The sequence below is a fragment of the Macaca fascicularis genome, chromosome 10 (assembly GCF_037993035.2).
Source record: "Macaca fascicularis isolate 582-1 chromosome 10, T2T-MFA8v1.1".
Lineage (NCBI taxonomy): Eukaryota > Metazoa > Chordata > Mammalia > Primates > Cercopithecidae > Macaca > Macaca fascicularis.
In genome coordinates, this window is record NC_088384.1 from 90,900,520 (window position 1) to 90,918,156 (window position 17,637).

The window sequence follows — 17,637 nt, forward strand, 5'->3', positions numbered from 1 at the left end:
AAGCAAATCTTACCAGGCTGGGTGCAGAGTGGTTAGCTGTCCGGTTGGGCCAGGAGAAGTCTAGCATCTGGCTGTTGAGCAGGATCCCCGAGGGGGTGATAAGACCGCTGCCAAAGGGCTGGTTCAGGGAGCTGGGGGCCGAGGTGGAGTCGGGTGAGCCCTGGCCCATCTTCACCTCTACCCAGCCCCCACCCTCTCTTGGTTCAGAGGATCCCTTGTTCCAGGTTCTGAGTCTGAGCTGGCATACCTAACCATGGCCACAATGAAGTCATCAGGTCCCATGATCAGCACCTGGGCAGCTGTGGGCGCTCCGTCTAGTTCATAAACAGGCAGGAGTGGGGCAGGGGCTGCCTGGGAGTCATTGATATGGCCCCGGAGGTAGGCGGCCTCCACCTTGCTGAAAAGACAAGGGGTGGGAGATGAGCAAACAACAGGCTCTCTATACACCTCACCTACCTCACTTTTGTGGTGTTTGTGTAATTATTTGATGAAATCTACCTCCCTCACTGGACTACTAGAACTATGAGTGCAGAAGCTCATTAATTGCACATAAGAAATACCCAGAAAATAGCTGTTGAATGAATTTATTTAGGTATTATTTAGATTCTTTTCTGGAACCAACTTTTAATTTATTTAATGTTTAAATCAAGAGCCTTTTAGTTATCTGACTTCTTAATCCTTTCAATAAAAGTGCCTGGTGCATAATGGATGATCAGAAAATATTTGTTTTGAATTGACAAACTAGATTCATTTAGACTAATGTTTGTAGTCTAAAGTTTTATTAAGAGTTTAGTTGGGGGAGGATTTTGTATATGAGGATCTTTTTTTTTTTTTTTTTTTAATGAGACAGACTTTTGCTGTTACCCAGGCTGGAGCGCAGTGGTGCTATCTCAGCTCACTGCAACCTCTGCTTCCCAGGTTCAAGTGATTCTCCTGCCTCAGCCTCCCAAATACCTGGTATTACAGGCACCTGCCACCACACCCAGCTAATTTTTTTTTGGTATTTTTAGTAGAGACAGGGTTTTGCCATGTTGGCCAGGCTGGTCTTGAACTCCTGACCTCAACTGATCCACTCACCTCGGCCTCCCAAAGTGCTGGGATTATAGGCATGAGCCACCACATCCAGCCAGGATCTTTACTTTCTATTAGAATTTTTTCCCAAGGCACAGAGTAAGTGCTCAATAACTATTTACTGGATGAACTGGTTGAACAGATTTCATATAGGCACATGTGTGTGTGTTTTAGAGCAAAGTTTGCATTGATCTTAGAAACAACATGTAATGCTCCAGACTTTTATAAATTCAACTGAGGCAGGAGGCTGAGGCAGGAGAATTGCTTGAACTCAGGAGGCGGAGGTTGCAGTGAGCCGAGATCATGCCCCTGCACTCCAGCCTGGGTGACACAGCAAGACTCCGTCTTAAAAAAAAAAAAAAAAAATTCAACTGAGGGTTTCTTACCTAATAACTATGTGTTGGGTTATCCATAGTAGATTAGAGAATAAGTTGCCAAAAATTACTTGAAGACAGTTATCTAATTTTCACCCAAAAAAGCTTTACATGTATGATTTTGTTTAGTCCTCACCACAACCTCACAAGGTTGATACCATCATTGTCAAGCCCCCTTGTAGAAACTGAGATTTAGAGAGTTTAAATTACTTGCCCAAGGCTGCACAGCTAGCGAAGGGTAAAGCTGGAATTTGAACGTAGGCAGTCTCACCAGAGCCCACAACCTACTATTAGGTTATGTTGCTAATGAAGCTGTATTCCCACCACCTTCAGTATTTGCTTGGAGACTGGTTTTTTTTTTTTGGAGACAAAGTCTCACTCTGTCACCCAGGCTGGAGTGCAGTGGCATGGTCTCGGCTCACTGCAACCTCTGCTTCCCAGGTTCAAGTGATTCTCCTGCCTCAGCCTCCCAAGTAGCTGGGACTACAGGCATGGGCCACCACACCCGGCTAATTTTTGTAGTAGAGACAGGGTTTCACTATGTTGGTCAGGCTGGTCTCAAACTCCTGACCTCAGATGATCCCTCCACCTTGGCCTCCCAAAGTACTGGGATTACAGGTGTGAGCCTCTGCACCCAGCCTTTGTTTGGTATTGAGCTTTCTTTTCCTACTCAAAAGGAGGAGCAGATGGACTCCTATAGGTGCTATGCTAGCCTCAAAAAAATTTAAGAGCCACATGAAGTAGGCCAACTCACTGTGCTGATAGGAAAGGTGAGGTGTACGGAGAGGCACCCAGTGTCATGTTGTGAGTTGGAGTTGAGCTGAAATTGACTTAGGATTTCAGGCCTTTATTGCTACACCAGCTGCTTTTCAACTGACCCTTTCCCCACACCCACCACTGCCTCTGCAGTCCCCAGGTCCTGCCCAAGACCCACCTGAGCATGTCATCCATGCTCTCAGTGATGGTAGAATCATAGATGGGATCTCCCAGTCTGCTGGCCAGGGCTAACGCAATCTTCAGGGTCTGAAAATACAGAGGGGATATGGAAGAGGCTGCCAGACCCCTCCCAGCACCCACACCCAGTGGATTTTCGTGTGTGAGAAAACTTGGAGGTGATTTAGTCCTGCCCTATGGCAGTACCCAATCTCCCCACTCCTAATATCCCTAAATCCAGGGAAAGGCAGAGGGGTCAGCCTTACCTCTGCCACCCAGTGAAGAGCCTGTTCTCGGGATACCAGGCTGGTGAGATTGAAGCCCTCCAGGATGTTGAGAGCACTGATGAGGGCAGGGCCCGTGTGCGGGGGTGGGGGACTAAGAACCAGGTGGCCTGAAAGGACAGGAAGTGACTGATGGCAGGGTAGGGGTCAAGGCACCTTCACATCCCACATCCCATCTCCACATCCCACCATCACACACACTGAGACCACTGCGCTGAACCCCCTCGCCAGATGGGGAAACTGAAGCACTGAGAGGCAAAGAGACCCATTCAGGTTCACATGGCAAGTCAAGGGCAGGGCCAAGACTTGAACTCAGAACACTGGTCTTCAGTTTCCTCTGCCATTTGAGAAAACTAAGCCTCAAGAGGGCTGTGGCTTGCCCAGAGTCACACTGCAGGCTATCAGCAGAGCAGAGCAGAAACAGGTGACCAGATGTCTATATTCCTGGCCTGTCATGTGTCTCCTTTCAGCTCTCCCATAGGCCAGGATACTATCCATGACTCCTGATGGTCTCATCCAGCCCCAAACCTCTTGGCAGCAGCAACCTTCTCTTCCTATTCTGTTACTAGATGTTTGGACATCAAAGGAATAGCTGATGCATAACACTAACATTAATTAATTCATTTAGTCCTCACGGTGGCTACTGTTATCACACATATTTGATAGTCCAGAAACTGTGGTACAGAGAGACAAGGGGAATCCAGAGCACTTAAGGTACTAGCATTGTTGAGACAACCCAGGCTGGGAAGGGGAAATGGAAAATCCTCATTCAGTGCGTGCTCTGATCAGGGCAACTTCCTACATCATCTCATCAAATCCTCATGGGCATCCTAAGATGTAGGCACTAATATTATTTCAATTTTAAGGAAGGAACCAAGGCTCAGAGTGGGAAGCAGCTTGTTCAAGGCAAATGGCACAGTTGGTACTCAAACCCAGGTCTTCCTAGCTCCAATGCTATGCTTGTTCCTTTTTTCTTTTTATTTATGTGTGTGTGTGTGCGTGCGCGTGTGTGTGCGTGTGTGAGATAATGGTCTCACTCTGTCACCCAAGCTATAGTGCAGTGGCACAATCATGTTTACTGTAGCCTTCACCTCCCAGGCTTAGGCAGTCCTCCCATCTCAACCTCCTGAGTAGCTAGGACTACAGGCACACCACGACGCCAGGGTAATTTTTAAATTTTTTATAGAGACCATGTCTCACTATGTTGCCCAGGCTGGTCATGATCTCCTGGGCTTAAGTGATCCTCCTGCCCCAGCAACACAATGTGCTGGAGTTACCGGCCTGAGCCACGGCACCCAGCTGATATGCTCTTTCCATTGCTTCATATTCCACTGCCTCTGGCAGAGGAATCAGGTTGGAGATTGAGGCCTGGAAAGTTGAACTCAGAGAAAACCTTGCCTGGGGCTTGATGTGATCTGGCTCTCCTATAAGGGAAAGAACCTGAGAATCTTCTGAGAAATCCAGCACCTGCCACCTTGGGTTCAGCAAACATGGACCCCACCCATATCATAAGCTTCGTTTTCTGGATTCCCTGTTGGTTTTCTTGAGTTTGGCCAGTTAAGTTCTATTCTCTCCTCCGGCCTCAATTTCCTTTTGGCACAATGAGGAGCTGGGTCTATGACTGTCTTGAAGGTTTGTTCTACGGTGAAGCTTGGATGGACTTTGACAGTGCTGCTGGGGAGAGGGTGGAAGCAACACAGAACCCAAATCAAGAAAACCTATGGCCAGAACCCCAACTTCCAGGTCGGACCTTTTGACCAGGTCCACCCCCCAATATCCTAAATACTTGGGGTAACTGACCCCACAGCTACTTGTGGGCTGGCTCTGGCTTGCTTCACAGTTGGCTGCCCAGGCAGTTCACTGCCTTAGTTTCTCTCCTGTGAAATGGAGAGGAGTCTCTAGGCCAAAACGATGTGGCCATGGACTGGGAGGCTTCTCCTGAGTGGGGACCCTGGGAGCTGGGGGAGAGGTCACCTCTGTACACGCCACACACAGGCTTCTCCACAAGGGCGCTGTAATTGCTGAAGTCCTCTTCGGTTATGACACCCCCTGCATGCTGAGCCTGGAGGGGAGAGAATGAGAGAATGACCTCCCACAACTGTGACATGTGGTTTTGGCCTATAATACATGTTTGGATCACAGACAGGTCAGCTGTTTATAACTTCTGTGCCTTCTGCAACTCCCATCATGGCCTTTAGAGACCCCATTATCCTTAGATACCTGAGGAAAAAGGAAGAGGGAAAAGCACTAACATTGAGCACCTATGATGTGTCAGGCATTATACTGGGTACATTCCATGAATGACCTCTTTAGCTTGCCATTCAAGACCTTTTGTGATCTGGCCCTGGCCTACGCCTCCCACCTCATGTCCTGCTGTTCCCCAGTGAGTTCTATGCAACTGCAGAGTGACCTGAAGTTCCTGAACTCATGCCTTTGTGTCTTTGTACCTGCTGCTCTCTCTGCCTGTGGAAAAGGAAGATTTTCCACTTATGGCACACTTGCCTAGGAGATATCAAAACTGAATGCTGCATCTCACCATAACCAACTAAAGCCACTAGAAAATCACGACTTCGAGTGATCCTGGAAGGACTGACCCTTATTGGACATAACCAAGCAGTCATTATTGACCAATGAACCAATCTGGTACAAACCAATGGGCTCATTCCATCCTATCCAGTGTGCTGACTGTCAACCCTAAATTAGCATAACCACTCTGAATCCTTTCTTTTTTTGTGCTTAGTAGTACTTGAAACCCTTGAGTTATCTATCTTCAGCGAATTACACATTGAATTTTTTTTTTTTTTTTTTTTTTGAGGCAGGGTCTTATTCTGTTGCCCAGGCTGGAATGCAGTGGCATGATCATGGCTCACTGTAGCCTCAACCTTCCTAGGCTCAGATGATCCTCCTGCCTCAGACTCCTGAGTAGCTGGGACTATAGGCACATGCCACTATAGCCAAACTATAGCCAAACCTGGCTAATGTTTGTATGTTTTGTAGAGATGAGGTCTCACTATGTTGCCCAGGCTGGTCTCAAACTCCTGAGCTCAAGTGATCCACCCATCTTGGCCTCCCAAAGTGCTGGGATTACAGGCATGAGCTACCATGCCTGGCCCATTAGAATTCTTGAGTTCCTTTTTCTGGCAAGTTAATAAATTCAACTGTGGGTTTCTTTTTGTCAAAGATCTGATGGTCTTTGTGACAATCTCCTGCATTCCCTTTGCCACCTCCAGGAAAGGGCACACAACCCAGGCCTGGCCAATTGGGGCATTCCCTTCTGTGCCACAGTGATTGATTTGGGAATAGTCATGAGACCTATGATGAGCCAATAAGACACAGTTTGGAGGCTTTTGCTGGAACTACTGGGAAGGAGAAATGCTCTTTCTCTGGGATAACTTGCTGGAAGGATGGTCTGATATGGGCTGATGGGGAGCAGGTGGAAAGGATCTGAGAGTGAATCCAAACAAATGAAAGTAGAGTTGAGACAGAGAGAAAGAGGGAGAGCAAATCCTAACACAGTGGATTGATAATCTGGTCACAGAAGAATCTAAGCCAGTAATCTCCTGGACTTTCCAGTTAGGTCTGTTTGAGTCTATCACCACATCCAGTGCCCAGCACAGGGCCAGGCACAGAGCAGGCACTCTGTGAATGTTGAATGAATAACAGACCTATTTAATTCCCACAACTGTATGGCAGAGACAGATCTAATCATCCCCATGGCTCAGATGCGAGAACCACTGAGTTAGTCTATGCATCCTTATCATGAACATAATTTTCCATTAGGAGTTTTGCACTATTAATGACAGTTCTCACACCTGTTACTGCCTGAGACTGGGACTCTTTGGGATGGATGGTAACTTTCTGTGTCAATCTCCCCAGTCTTGATAGTCAACAATGAAAGAGGTGCTTCCCTCAGTCCCTAGAAAACCCAAGAGCAGGGAAGGATTATGAGCTTAGGGAAGCTGAGGCCGATACTGGGTCTCTACCAGGCCTGGGAGGGACATGACAAGCCCCCGCACAGGTTGGCATCACCCCTGAGAAGCCCAAAGGTAACTCTGAATCAAGACAGAATACTTCTGGCTGGGGGGGGGGCTCACACCTGTAATCCCAGCACTTTGGGAGGCCAAGACAGGTGGATCACTTGAGGTCAGGAGTTCGAGACCAGCCTGGCCAACATGGTGAAACCTCATCTCTACTAAAAATACAAAATTAGCTGGGCGTGGTGGTGCACACCTGTTATCCCAGTTACTCAGGAGGCTGAGGCAGAAGAATCACTTGAACCTGGGAGGCGGAGGTTGCAGTGAGCCAAGATCGCACCACTGCACTCCAGCCTGGGTGACAGAGCGGGACTCCGTCTCAGAAAAAAAAAAAACAAAAAAACACTTCTTTTTTTTTTTTTTTTTGAGACGGAGTCTCGCTCTGTCGCCCAGGCTGGAGTGTAGTGGCCGGATCTCAGCTCACTGCAAGCTCCGCCTCCCGGGTTCAGGCCATTCTCCTGTCTCAGCCTCCTGAGTAGCTGGGACTACAGGCGCCCGCCACCTCGCCCGGCTAGTTTTTTGTATTTTTTAGTAGAGACGGGGTTTCACCGTGTTAGCCAGGATGGTCTCGATCTCCTGACCTAGTGATCCACCTGTCTCGGCCTCCCAAAGTGCTGGGATTACAGGCTTGAGCCACCGCGCCCGGCCGAAAAAAAAAAAACACTTCTATCATCCCAGGAGGTTTTTCATGTCATATCCCAGTCAACTCCTCCCAGCCCCACCAACCATTGATCTGATTTCTGTCACTAGAGGTTAGTTTTGACTATTCTAAAATTTCAAATGAACATCATCCACAGTAAATAATATAGAAAGAAAGGGAGGTAGGGAAGGAAGGAAGGAAAAAATGCAGACAAGGATGTCCTGCAATAGGGACCTTGGGGCATGCCCCCACCCGCACAACACGAGCACTCACCTCCGCCACCATCTCCAGTGTGAGGTTGCTGCCCGCATAGAAAGCGGCCGGGCCGGAGGTGCCAAGTACATCCAGCACCTCAGCCAGGTCGGGCCGTTGCAGCAGTGAGCCAGGTAGTGGCGGGCGGCCCGACGGCAGGAATGTCTCCCGGAAGCGCTCGGACATGTTGGGTGGCAGCTGTTCAGCCAGGGCACGGGCTAGAGGCAGGGACGGGAGGCTGGGCAGGGCGGGGCGCCAGGACTGGACCGGATGAGACGCGCAATAGGTGGGGTAGATGGGAGCTGAGTGGCCCACCCTAAGTGCCCCGACCCCCCAGGAGGCTGTTAAGTGTGAGGCAGGGATGTCTCAGGGCCCTTCCCAGACCCCCTCGTTTGAGGTCGCCTCCGGGTGAGGGTGGGATAAGGTGGGGAGGGGGTCTGAGGAGCAAACTGGAAGAGAGGGCCTCTCTGGCTTGGGCCCCAAATCTCAAAGATTCTACCCCTCTCCGTCAACCTCATGTCTCTCCCAAATCCCCAGGCCCCACTGACCTAGATCATGAGTCACGTTGAATCCATCTTGGGCCACAGCTGCTGCGAAGGCCAGGACTTGGGACCATGGCAGCCTGGGGGGGCCGGAGAGCAGGGGGTGGAGGAGGTCCTGGGGGAAGGAGGAGGGGTCCTGGGGGGAGGGGGGTTCCTGGGAAGGAGAGTCCTGGCAAGGGAAGGGGATATTAGGAAGGGGAGTTTGGAAAGGAAGAATCCAGGGAAGTAGGAGAAGGCCACCCAAGGAGAGATGCAAATGGGGGTCCCTGGTCCCCAGGGGGAGGGTTGTTACCTGCCATACAGCTGGTGAGCTTCATGTAGCCCCTTCACCATTCCAGGAACCCCCACCAAGAGCCCAGGCTGGGCAAGGCGGGCAGGCGAGGGAGAGAGGAGACCAGGTCACTGGAAGGGGGGTGCTGGGCTGAACTCCGCAGAGCCCCAAGCCAGGGATGGCTGGCACAGGGGAGAGACACAGGCCAAGTATCCCAGGGGAGGGACAAGCTTTCCCAAGCAGGCACCCCTCCCATCTCCCTGACTTCCTATCGGCAAATGCAGAAAGGCCTCTTTTAGCTGCCATAGTTGAGGGATTTATAAATTAAGCAAAACCTTTCAAGACCCAGGACATAATCAGTTTAGACAGCCACCTGTCTACATTGGATTTCACCAACCCCTGCCCTTTTTTTTTTTTTTTTCCTGTTACCCAGGCTGGAGTTCAGTGGCATGGAGTATAGTGGCAGGCTCACCGTGGCCTCCAACTCCTGGGCTCAAGTCAAGCGATCCTTGGCGCATGCTACCATGTCTGGCTAATTTCAAAACATTTTTTGTAGAGACAAAGTCTCACTATGTTGCTCAGGCTGGTCTCAAACTCCTGGCCTCAAGCAATCCTCCTGCCTTGGCTTCCCAGAGTGTTGGGATTACAGGTGTGAGCCACTGTGCCCAGGCAACCCTGCCTTTTAAAATGGTGGACAAGGGACCTTCATTTAACCTATTCAGTTTCACACCACCCTTACTCTGAGATCTGAAGGCTCAGGGGTGTGTTTGGCTTTTGCCACTGCACTAAGTACCCATTTTTCCAAGTTATTTGATTTCTTCTTTTTCTCTCAGCAGACAGTTGGTTTGCCTCTAGCAGTTCCCCTCTAATCTTTCAATATGTCAGGGGCTGGGAAAGTTACAGTCAACTGGCTCAGAGTGAGATGTGTGAGTTTTATTGCATCAACTTTGTGACATTTCGGGGTACTCAGTAGCCTTTTTTCTTCCTATGTGCCAGATAGGTAAGACTGCCAGAGAAGTATGGTATTGCAGTATTACCTGTAATGAACCAGCCACATTTTCTAGTTCATTGTTTTATTTTGGGGGCTGCCTGTCTCTCTCATAGCCTAAGAGAATCCTGCTCAACTCTTTCTTTCCACTTCCCTAGTAAATACTTAGCAAATTAATGCTTGGGTTAGCAGAAGGGCAATGAAGAGAGATTCCCCTGAACTCTCTCTTCTCACCAGGGTCCCCACCTTGGTCTCCCAGGATCTTTGCAGGGTCTCTTCCCTGAGGGCCCCTGGTGCGGACTCCCGGAAATCAATTACGTGGCTCTCATTTCGTCGGATGTCATGTACCAGCATCACGCCCCCACTGGGAGAGACACAGAAGGGGAAGCGTGATGATAACATGCTACCTCTCTGTACAATTAACATGCCACCCCTCCACCACCAGTGGTGACAGCTGTAGCCTCAGTTTGTCATTTGGGGTCAGGTGTCTGAGCCCCCTCCCAGCATAATTCATAGACTCAGCCACCCTAAGAGGATGGGAGTGAAACCAAGAGGGTTGGAGACCCAGGGTCCATGGACCTCTTCTACCCTGTCACTGGAGACTTTAATCCCTGATTAGGAAAAGCCCAGAGACAGGGAGAACAGGATGTTCTGCCCCATGCCCCCACCCTGACCAGAACTGGACCCCTGCCAGCTTCCTGCACCTGTCTGCTTGGTGTGTCCCTTGCCCCTCCTCCAGGACTGGATTATGTAAGGATAGAACATGCAAAACCAAAAGAGGAATTTCTTTGGTAAGGCTTGGAGACCTGATCTTACAGGAGCCAAGATAGGAACTCTGTCAGCTTGTTCCTTTTCTGTGGCTTATTTACATCTAAGATGGGGGCTGCACACTTAAATGCCCACAGCCAAATGACAAAATAAGGCAAGCAGGACAGAGAAACAAGAGGAAGTGGTAGAAACTATGGCAAACCAGACAGCGCATGCCCCATTATGGGAAGCAGCTTCTATTCCACTCCAGATAACTTCAGCCATGTGAGAATGTGGGCCCAACTTGTTATCGAATTTCCTGATTGTTCAAGAGATGTTGGAAATCTGGATTTTTATGAAAATTCTTAACTTTTTAACAAGAGCAAACAAAATTTTAAGACAGTTCAGTGTCTAAACCAAACCAGTCTGTGTGCTGAGTGTTGTCCATGGGTGGCCAGTTTGCAACTTCTGTTTTAAGAGTTCTTAGAGTGGGGCATATTTTTGGAGGACAGCGGGTCCAAGGCTTTTCATCAGACCTATAGGGATGTATGATCCTAAGAGTTTAAATATCTCTGCCTTAAGTGATGACAGTATACCTCCACCTGTGCACCTTAATTTATGGTTTACAAATTTCTTTTTCCAGTTTTTAAAAAAAAGCTTCTCAACACACTTTCAGGTTTTCCATAAGGTAGCTTTGCTCTTCTGACTCCATCCAGGGAGAAGGGGGTGAAATTTGGTGTAGAAAGAGAAAATGCAAGGAATTGGGGCCCAACTGCCCCTCTCCCTAAGTTAGGAGTGCTCCACATGAGGCCTGCAGACCAGGAGGCAAGCAACAGGCCTGGGGGACCCCGACCTCCACTGCTCCTTACCCGCCCAGGCCAGAACTGTGGGGAGCCACGATCCCCAAACACAAGGCTGCTGCCACCGCTGCATCCACAGAAGATCCCTGTTTACTGAGCACCTCGATGCCCAGTGAAGTGCATCGGGCAGCATCGGTCACCACGGCACCCTGCTGGAAGATCTGGGAGGGGAGAGAGGACTTGGTAGGGGCAGGAGGAGCTGTCCGCCTCCCTAGGGCACCTCCACTAGCCCCAGAACTCTAGGGGGGGATGAAGGTCGATGCCCTACCCTCTTGTTGCCTTGACTCTGCCCTCATTACCCCAAGTGCCTTCTAATTGATCGAGCCCCTTCCTTGTTCTGTCCCCTTGTTCTGTCCCTCTCACGCCCTGGAGTTCCTCCCTTTGGGACCTTCCTCTCCCCCAAGTCACCACCCTCTGTCCCCTTCCACCACTCAGCCATTCCCCAGTTTCCACGGTTCCTGGAACATTACCCCACTCCCTCCTCCCCAGTTCCCTCCCGCTCCCCATTTGTCCCCCTCACCTGGGGGTCCCCAAAGTAGATCTGCATGACCAGCGCCACGGTGACACCTGTGGCGAAGGTGAGACAGGCCGTGACGATGACCGTGAGCCCGTCCTGGCGGCAGGAGCACTCGGCTGCTGCCGCAGAGAACGGGTCTTTGCGCGTCTCCCGTAGCGGCGACCCGTCTTGGCTGCCCATCTCTGAGGACGACGATGGCAGCCGCTGCAGCCGTGCTGACTTCAGGAAGGAGTCCGGGTCTGCGGGCAGGCAGCCGGGTCGGTCTGGGCACCTCCTACCTGGCCCTGCCCACCCTCCAGGCGGAACCATTCAGCGCTTTCTCTGCCCTGCCCCTGTCACACAACCCCCCAACTGGCTAGCACTACTCACCTTTCCTCATCTTCGCATGCACCCCAGGACAGGCGAGGGCAAAAGTGCCCGGCTGGGAAGAGACAGGGACCTTCCCAGCTGGGCAGCAGGGAGGCTGGATTCCCGCCCCTCCCTGATACCTAGGCCAAATTTCCTGGCACCCAGGGCCCAGGGCTGAGAACACTTCCTGGGGGGTGGGGTGGGGGTTCCAGCCCTCCCTGGAAATCGGATCCTGCCCCAGTTGGGGCTCAGCTTCTGTGCAAGGAGACAGCTACATAAACAGAGTAGAGGGACCCTCCCTTCCAACCTTACTTCAGTTATCCGTTCACTCATTCCTTAAATATGGAGAGCCCTATGTTAGGTGCCAGGGAAAGGGAACAGATAGTCCTGCTCTCATGTGGTTCATAGAGCCCTGGAAGAAAAAGCCAATAAGCAAAGGAGTCTATAATTACAAGTTGTGGCAGGTGCTATGAAGAAAAAGGAGGAAATGACAGAATAATGGTGGGTGGTAGGGGAGGGAGGATTCCTTAGCTGCAGAAATCCTGGAAGGCCCCTCAGGAAGTGACTTTTAAGCTGAAAACTGAGGGATGAGGAGCCAGCTATAATGTAGAGCAAGGAATGTGGAATGTTCTGGAAAGAGGGAATAGCAGATGCAAAGGCCCTAAGGTGGGAATGAGCTTGGTACATTAGAAAAAAAATAACCAAGGCCTGGGCGGCTCTGGTGTAGCAGGCATGGGGAAAGAGTAGTAAGGGTGGAAGCTAGGCCAGATACATGCTGAGTGCAGTGATTCACTCCTGTAATCCCAGCACTTTGGGAGGCCGAGGCGAGTGGATCACTTGAGGTTAGGAGTTTGAGACCAGCCTAGTCAACACGGTGAAACCCCGGCTCTACTAAAAATACAAAAATTAGCTGGGCATGGTGATGTGTGCCTGTAATTCCAGCTACTTGGGAGGCTGAGACACAACAGTCACTTGAACCCACGAGGTGGAGGTTGCAGTGAGCTGAGATCGCGCCACTCCACTCCAACCTGGGTGACAGAGTGAGACTCTGTCTCAAAAGAAAAGAAAAAAAAAGGAAGAAGATATGTGAGGCTCTACCAGCCTGGGGAAAAGCTTGGGTTTTACCCTAAGGATTATGGGAGGTCACTACTAGAGAGGCTATTTTTGTTTGTTTTTGAGAAGGAGTTTTGCTCTTGTTACCCAGGCCGGAGTGCAATGGCACAATCCTGGCTCACTGCAACCTCCACTTCCTGGGTTCAAGCAACTCTCTTGCCTCAGCCTCTCAAATAGCTATGATTACAGGCACATGCCACCACGCCTGAGTAATTTTGTATTTTTAGTAGAAACAGGGTTTCAGCATGTTGGTCAGGCTGGTCTCGAACTCCTGACCCCAGGTGATCTACCCACCTCAGTCTCCCAAAGTGCTACGATTACAGGTGTGAGCCACCGCACCCAGCCCACTACTAGAGAGTTTTAAGCAAGAATGTAAAACCATCTGTTCTGCATTTTGTTGTTGTTGTTTGAGACAGGGTTTGGCTCTGTTGCCCCAGCTGGAGTGCAGTGGCACCATCTCAGCTCACTGCAACCTCTGCCTCCCAGGCTCAAGCCATCCTCCCACCTCAGCTCAGACTCCTGAGCAGCTGAGACTACAGGCGTGCCTACCACACCCAGCTAATTTTTGTATTTTTTGTAGAGATGGGATTTCGCCATGTTGCCCAGGCTGGTCTCAAACTCCTGACCTCAAGTGATCCACTCACCTCGGCCTCCCAAAGTGCTGGGATTACAGGCAAGAGCCACCGCGCCCAGCCTGTTTTGTGTTTTAAAAAGATCCCTCTGGCTACTGTTTGGAGACAGGCTGGAGAACGATAGGAGTGGAGGTAGGAGAGAACTGAAAGCCCACTACTTGCTGGTGGCTATGGACAAGTCACTCAAGTCATGCACCTCACCTTCCTCATTCTAGTAATGGAGCTAATCCCTAACTGGTGGGATAGGGGTACAAGGATTCCATGAGGTGATGTGCACCCAGTGCACTATAGGTAGTCACTCCAACTTATTTCTATTCCTTTTCCATCGTGGCCAGGGCTGAGACCCCCTTCCATCCCATAGCTCCCTTCTCTGAGTGTTATTAGATGTGAACCTAGGTCCCTAAATGGCCTAAAGGTCCTAGGTGTTTGTGAACAGTAAAGAAATAGTCTGGTACCTTGACTATTATGCTGTATTCACAATATGTTTTTTAAAGTTTATTCATTCAATATTTTTTTAGTACCTGCTACTGTGCACTAGGAGTATAACCCTTTTATTTATTTATTTTTTTTGAGACGGAGTCTCGCTCTGTCCCCCAGGCTGGAGTGCAGTGGCCGGATCTCAGCTCACTGCAAGCTCCACCTCCCGGGTTCACGCCATTCTCCTGCCTCAGCCTCCCGAGTAGCTGGGACTACAGGCGCCCGCCACCGCTCCCGGCTAATTTTTGTATTTTTTTTAGTAGAGACGGGGTTTCACGTGTTAGCCAGGATGGTCTCGATCTCCTGACCTCGTGATCCACCCACCTCGGCCTCCCAAAGTGCTGGGATTACAGGCTTGAGCCACCGCGCCCGGCCGAGTATAACCCTTTTAAAAGTCTGTGTGATAATATTAAAAACTGACCATTTTATTGTTCTGTTTAAAATACATGGTTCACTGATGCCAACATAATAAACATCCAAGTTCCTTGTGGTGTTTAAAGGCCTACATGATCCACAATCCCATCTTTTGTGTAAATAAGAAACCAAATATATAGATTAAATGATGATATATGCAACAAATGTTTATAATTACAGAAGTTACTCTTGGGGAAGGATACTGAAGATGGGAATGAAATGGGGTGGGAGTTTTTTTGCTTTGAAATTTTTACCACTTACATGTATTTCCTTTTTAGAAATCAATACATAAACCAGGAGTGCTCGTGCATGCCTGTAAGCCTAGCTATTCAGAAGGCTGAGGCAGGAGGATCACTTAGAGCCCAGAAGTTCAAAGCTGCAGTATGATTGCAATATGAATAGCCACTGTACTCCAGGCTGGGCAACACAGAAAGACCCTGTCTCTAAAAAAATTAACATCTATATTTTGAAATGAAAAGGAAAAATTACAGGGAGATAGGAATGGGAAAGGGGACTTTTTTATTTTTCCTCAGTATTGCTTTTTTTTTTTTTTTTTTTTACCATGAACATGTAACTTTTGTTTTTGTCTGTTTTTGAGACAGAGTCTCTCTGTCGCCCAGGCTGGAGTGCAGTGGCACAATCTCAGCTCACTGCAACCTCCACCTCCCAGGTCCTGCCTCAGTCTCCTGAGTAGCTGGGGTTACAGGCGCACGCCACCATGCCTAGTTAATTTTTTATATTTTTAGTAGAGGCAAGGTCTTACCATGTTGGCCAGTCTGGTCTTGAACTCCTGACCTCAGGTGATCTGCCTGTCTTGGCCTCCCAAAGTGGTAGTATTACAGGCATAAGCAACCGTACCCTGCTGTTTTTAAACTTTACCTTCAAAAAAAGATTATCTTCTGAGAATCTCCCTCACTTGATAATGCTTGCCTCTAACCCTCAAAACCAGCACCAAAGAGTCTGTAAATAAATAAAACTGGAATTCATCCAAACAAACAGATGTTAAACACCCACTGTGGGCACAGAACTCTCCTTGGCCCCTAGAAACGTCTTTTGTTGTTGTTGTTGTTAATAGAGACAAGGTCTTGCTATGTTTCCCAGGCTGTTCTTGAACTCCTGGGCTCAAACAATCTTCCCGCCTCAGCCTCCCAAAGTGTTGGGATTACAGGCGTGAGCCACTGCACCCAGCATTAGAAGTTTCAAAAGAAGTGTGGGAAAGGGTTTTGAACTTATATTTATTGATGCTGACTACATATTAAGCATTTTACATATATTCCCTCATTGAAGTGTTCCCAAGACTTTATGAAATAGGTCCCACTCTCCCCACTTTACAGATGATAAAACTAAGACCAAGAAAGGTGATATTGCCCATCTCAGGTCATAAAATGAGTAAGTGGGCCAGGTTTGGTGGCTCATGTCTATAATCTCAGCACATTGGGAGGCCGAGGTGGCAGGATTGTTTGAGCCCAGGTGTTCAAGACCAGCCTGGGTAACATAGTGAGACTCCCGTCTCTACAAAAATTTTTATTTTTAATTAGCCAGGCATGCTGGTGTGCACCGGTTGTCCCAATTACTTGGAAGGCTGAGGTAAGAGCATCACTTGAGCCTGGGAGTTTGAGGCTGCAGTGAGCCATGATCACACCACTGCCCTCCAGCCCAAAAAATTTAAAGTAAAATATAAAATAAAATAAAATGAATAAGTGGCAGAACCAAGAGTCTGTGTAACTAGAAAGCCTCCTTCCCATTGCTCCACATGGCATCAAGAGCCATTTCTACCCTTAGAAACCAACCTTACAAGCTAATTTTTGTTGCTATTTCTTGGTACTTATTGTTTTGTTTATGAGACATAGTTTTCCTACCAGGCTGGAATGCAGTGGTGCAATTTCGGCTCACTGCAACTTCCGCCTTTGGCTTCAAGCAATTCTCATGCCTCAGCCTCCCAAGAAGCTGGGATTATAGGCATGTGCTACCATCCCAGCTAATTTTTATATTTTTAGTAGAGACGGGGTTGCACTATGTTGGCCAGGCTGGTCTCAAACTCCTGGCCTCAAGCAATCCGCCCGTCTTGGCCTCCCAAAGTGCTGGCATTACAGACGTGAGCCACCGTGCCCGGCCCTAGGTACGGTTTAATTTGTTTTCTCCAGTCAGATATAAGAATCCAGGAGATAAAGGTGACACGCCCCTATCATAGCTATTCAAGACTCTCTACTCCACCAGTCCATCATAAAGTTATTCATTTATACAATAAAAATATTTACTGAGTACCTACCATGTGCACTGTGGAACAGCTAGGGCAATAATAGTGCTGATTTTACTGATTGGGAAGAGCAACAGCAGGATACTGGGAAAAGATTAATTTGCAACCAGATTAAGATGGGAGAAAAGACGACAAGTTCAATTTTGGTTATTATAAATTTGTGGGAGACCAGAAGATGTCTGGAGGCAGTTGGCCTAGTAGATATCTAATTTTTACTTTCAGGGCTCATCCCTGGTATCTGCTTAGATACCACTTCTTATTCAATTTTCTTTTAAGGAACATTCTTTCTCCTCAGCCCACTCCCTCATCCCTGACCAAAGTATATAACTCAGACTTGACCAACCAGAACAGGTACCTCTGTGCAGTAACAGGCATGTGAACAAAATTCAGGCCAATAAGACCCAAACTTTCTTCTTTTGCTGGAACTATTGGGAAAGAGAAAGGCTCTCTTTCTATTACACTTAAGTTGCTAAGTTAATAGGATGTAAGCCTGTAGCTGCTGGGGGCATCTTGCCCCCAATAAAATGGGAGGCCTTCTGACAATGAAGCCCACTGAAAGAAGGCAGAGAAAAAGATGGAGAAAAGTCCATTCCTTTTTAGGTACCTTAATCCAGCTATGCCTGAAACCCATATCCCTGGACTTTTCAGTCGTGCTACCCAGTAAAATTCTCTTTTCTGATGTAGCTCAGTTAAGCTGGGTTTATGACAAAATAATCCTGAACAGAATTGATTATATAAGTCCAGAGTCTAGGAGAGTGATCTTGGCTAGAAGTTAGGGTCATCCCTGGCTTGTCGTTTACTCCCTTAAGGGGAGAATCACTAAAAAATAAAATAAAAATAAATATATATAATATAAATTTTATATGTATACATAATTTTGAGA

General features: G+C 48.6%; 1 protein-coding gene across 11 annotated transcripts in view; it reads right to left on the bottom strand.

Annotated features, from left to right (window-relative positions):
- GGT7 (gamma-glutamyltransferase 7) overlaps positions 1 to 17,637 on the bottom strand; it is a 28,964-nt gene that overhangs the window by 7,373 nt on the left and 3,954 nt on the right. For 3 of the 11 annotated variants that reach the window (XR_001494112.4, XM_005568790.4, XM_005568789.4), the window contains exons 2-12: positions 11,517 to 11,752; positions 11,006 to 11,157; positions 9,636 to 9,753; positions 8,423 to 8,490; positions 8,137 to 8,210; positions 7,610 to 7,806; positions 4,637 to 4,724; positions 2,645 to 2,772; positions 2,380 to 2,468; positions 248 to 397; positions 14 to 131 (exon numbers count right to left, since the gene is read on the bottom strand). Coding sequence is in view for 8 of the 11 variants with exons in the window: in XM_005568790.4 (XP_005568847.1) it covers positions 14 to 131; positions 248 to 397; positions 2,380 to 2,468; positions 2,645 to 2,772; positions 4,637 to 4,724; positions 7,610 to 7,806; positions 8,137 to 8,210; positions 8,423 to 8,490; positions 9,636 to 9,753; positions 11,006 to 11,157; positions 11,517 to 11,752 (1,418 nt within the window). In the remaining 3 variants the exon portion in view is untranslated. Of the gene's footprint in view, positions 1 to 13; positions 132 to 247; positions 398 to 2,379; positions 2,469 to 2,644; positions 2,773 to 4,462; positions 4,725 to 7,609; positions 7,807 to 8,136; positions 8,211 to 8,422; positions 8,670 to 9,635; positions 9,755 to 11,005; positions 11,158 to 11,516; positions 11,753 to 11,882; positions 11,935 to 17,637 lie in introns of those variants that run through there. The other 8 variants (XM_074005105.1, XM_074005104.1, XM_074005110.1 and 5 more) reach the window with 6 other exon arrangements.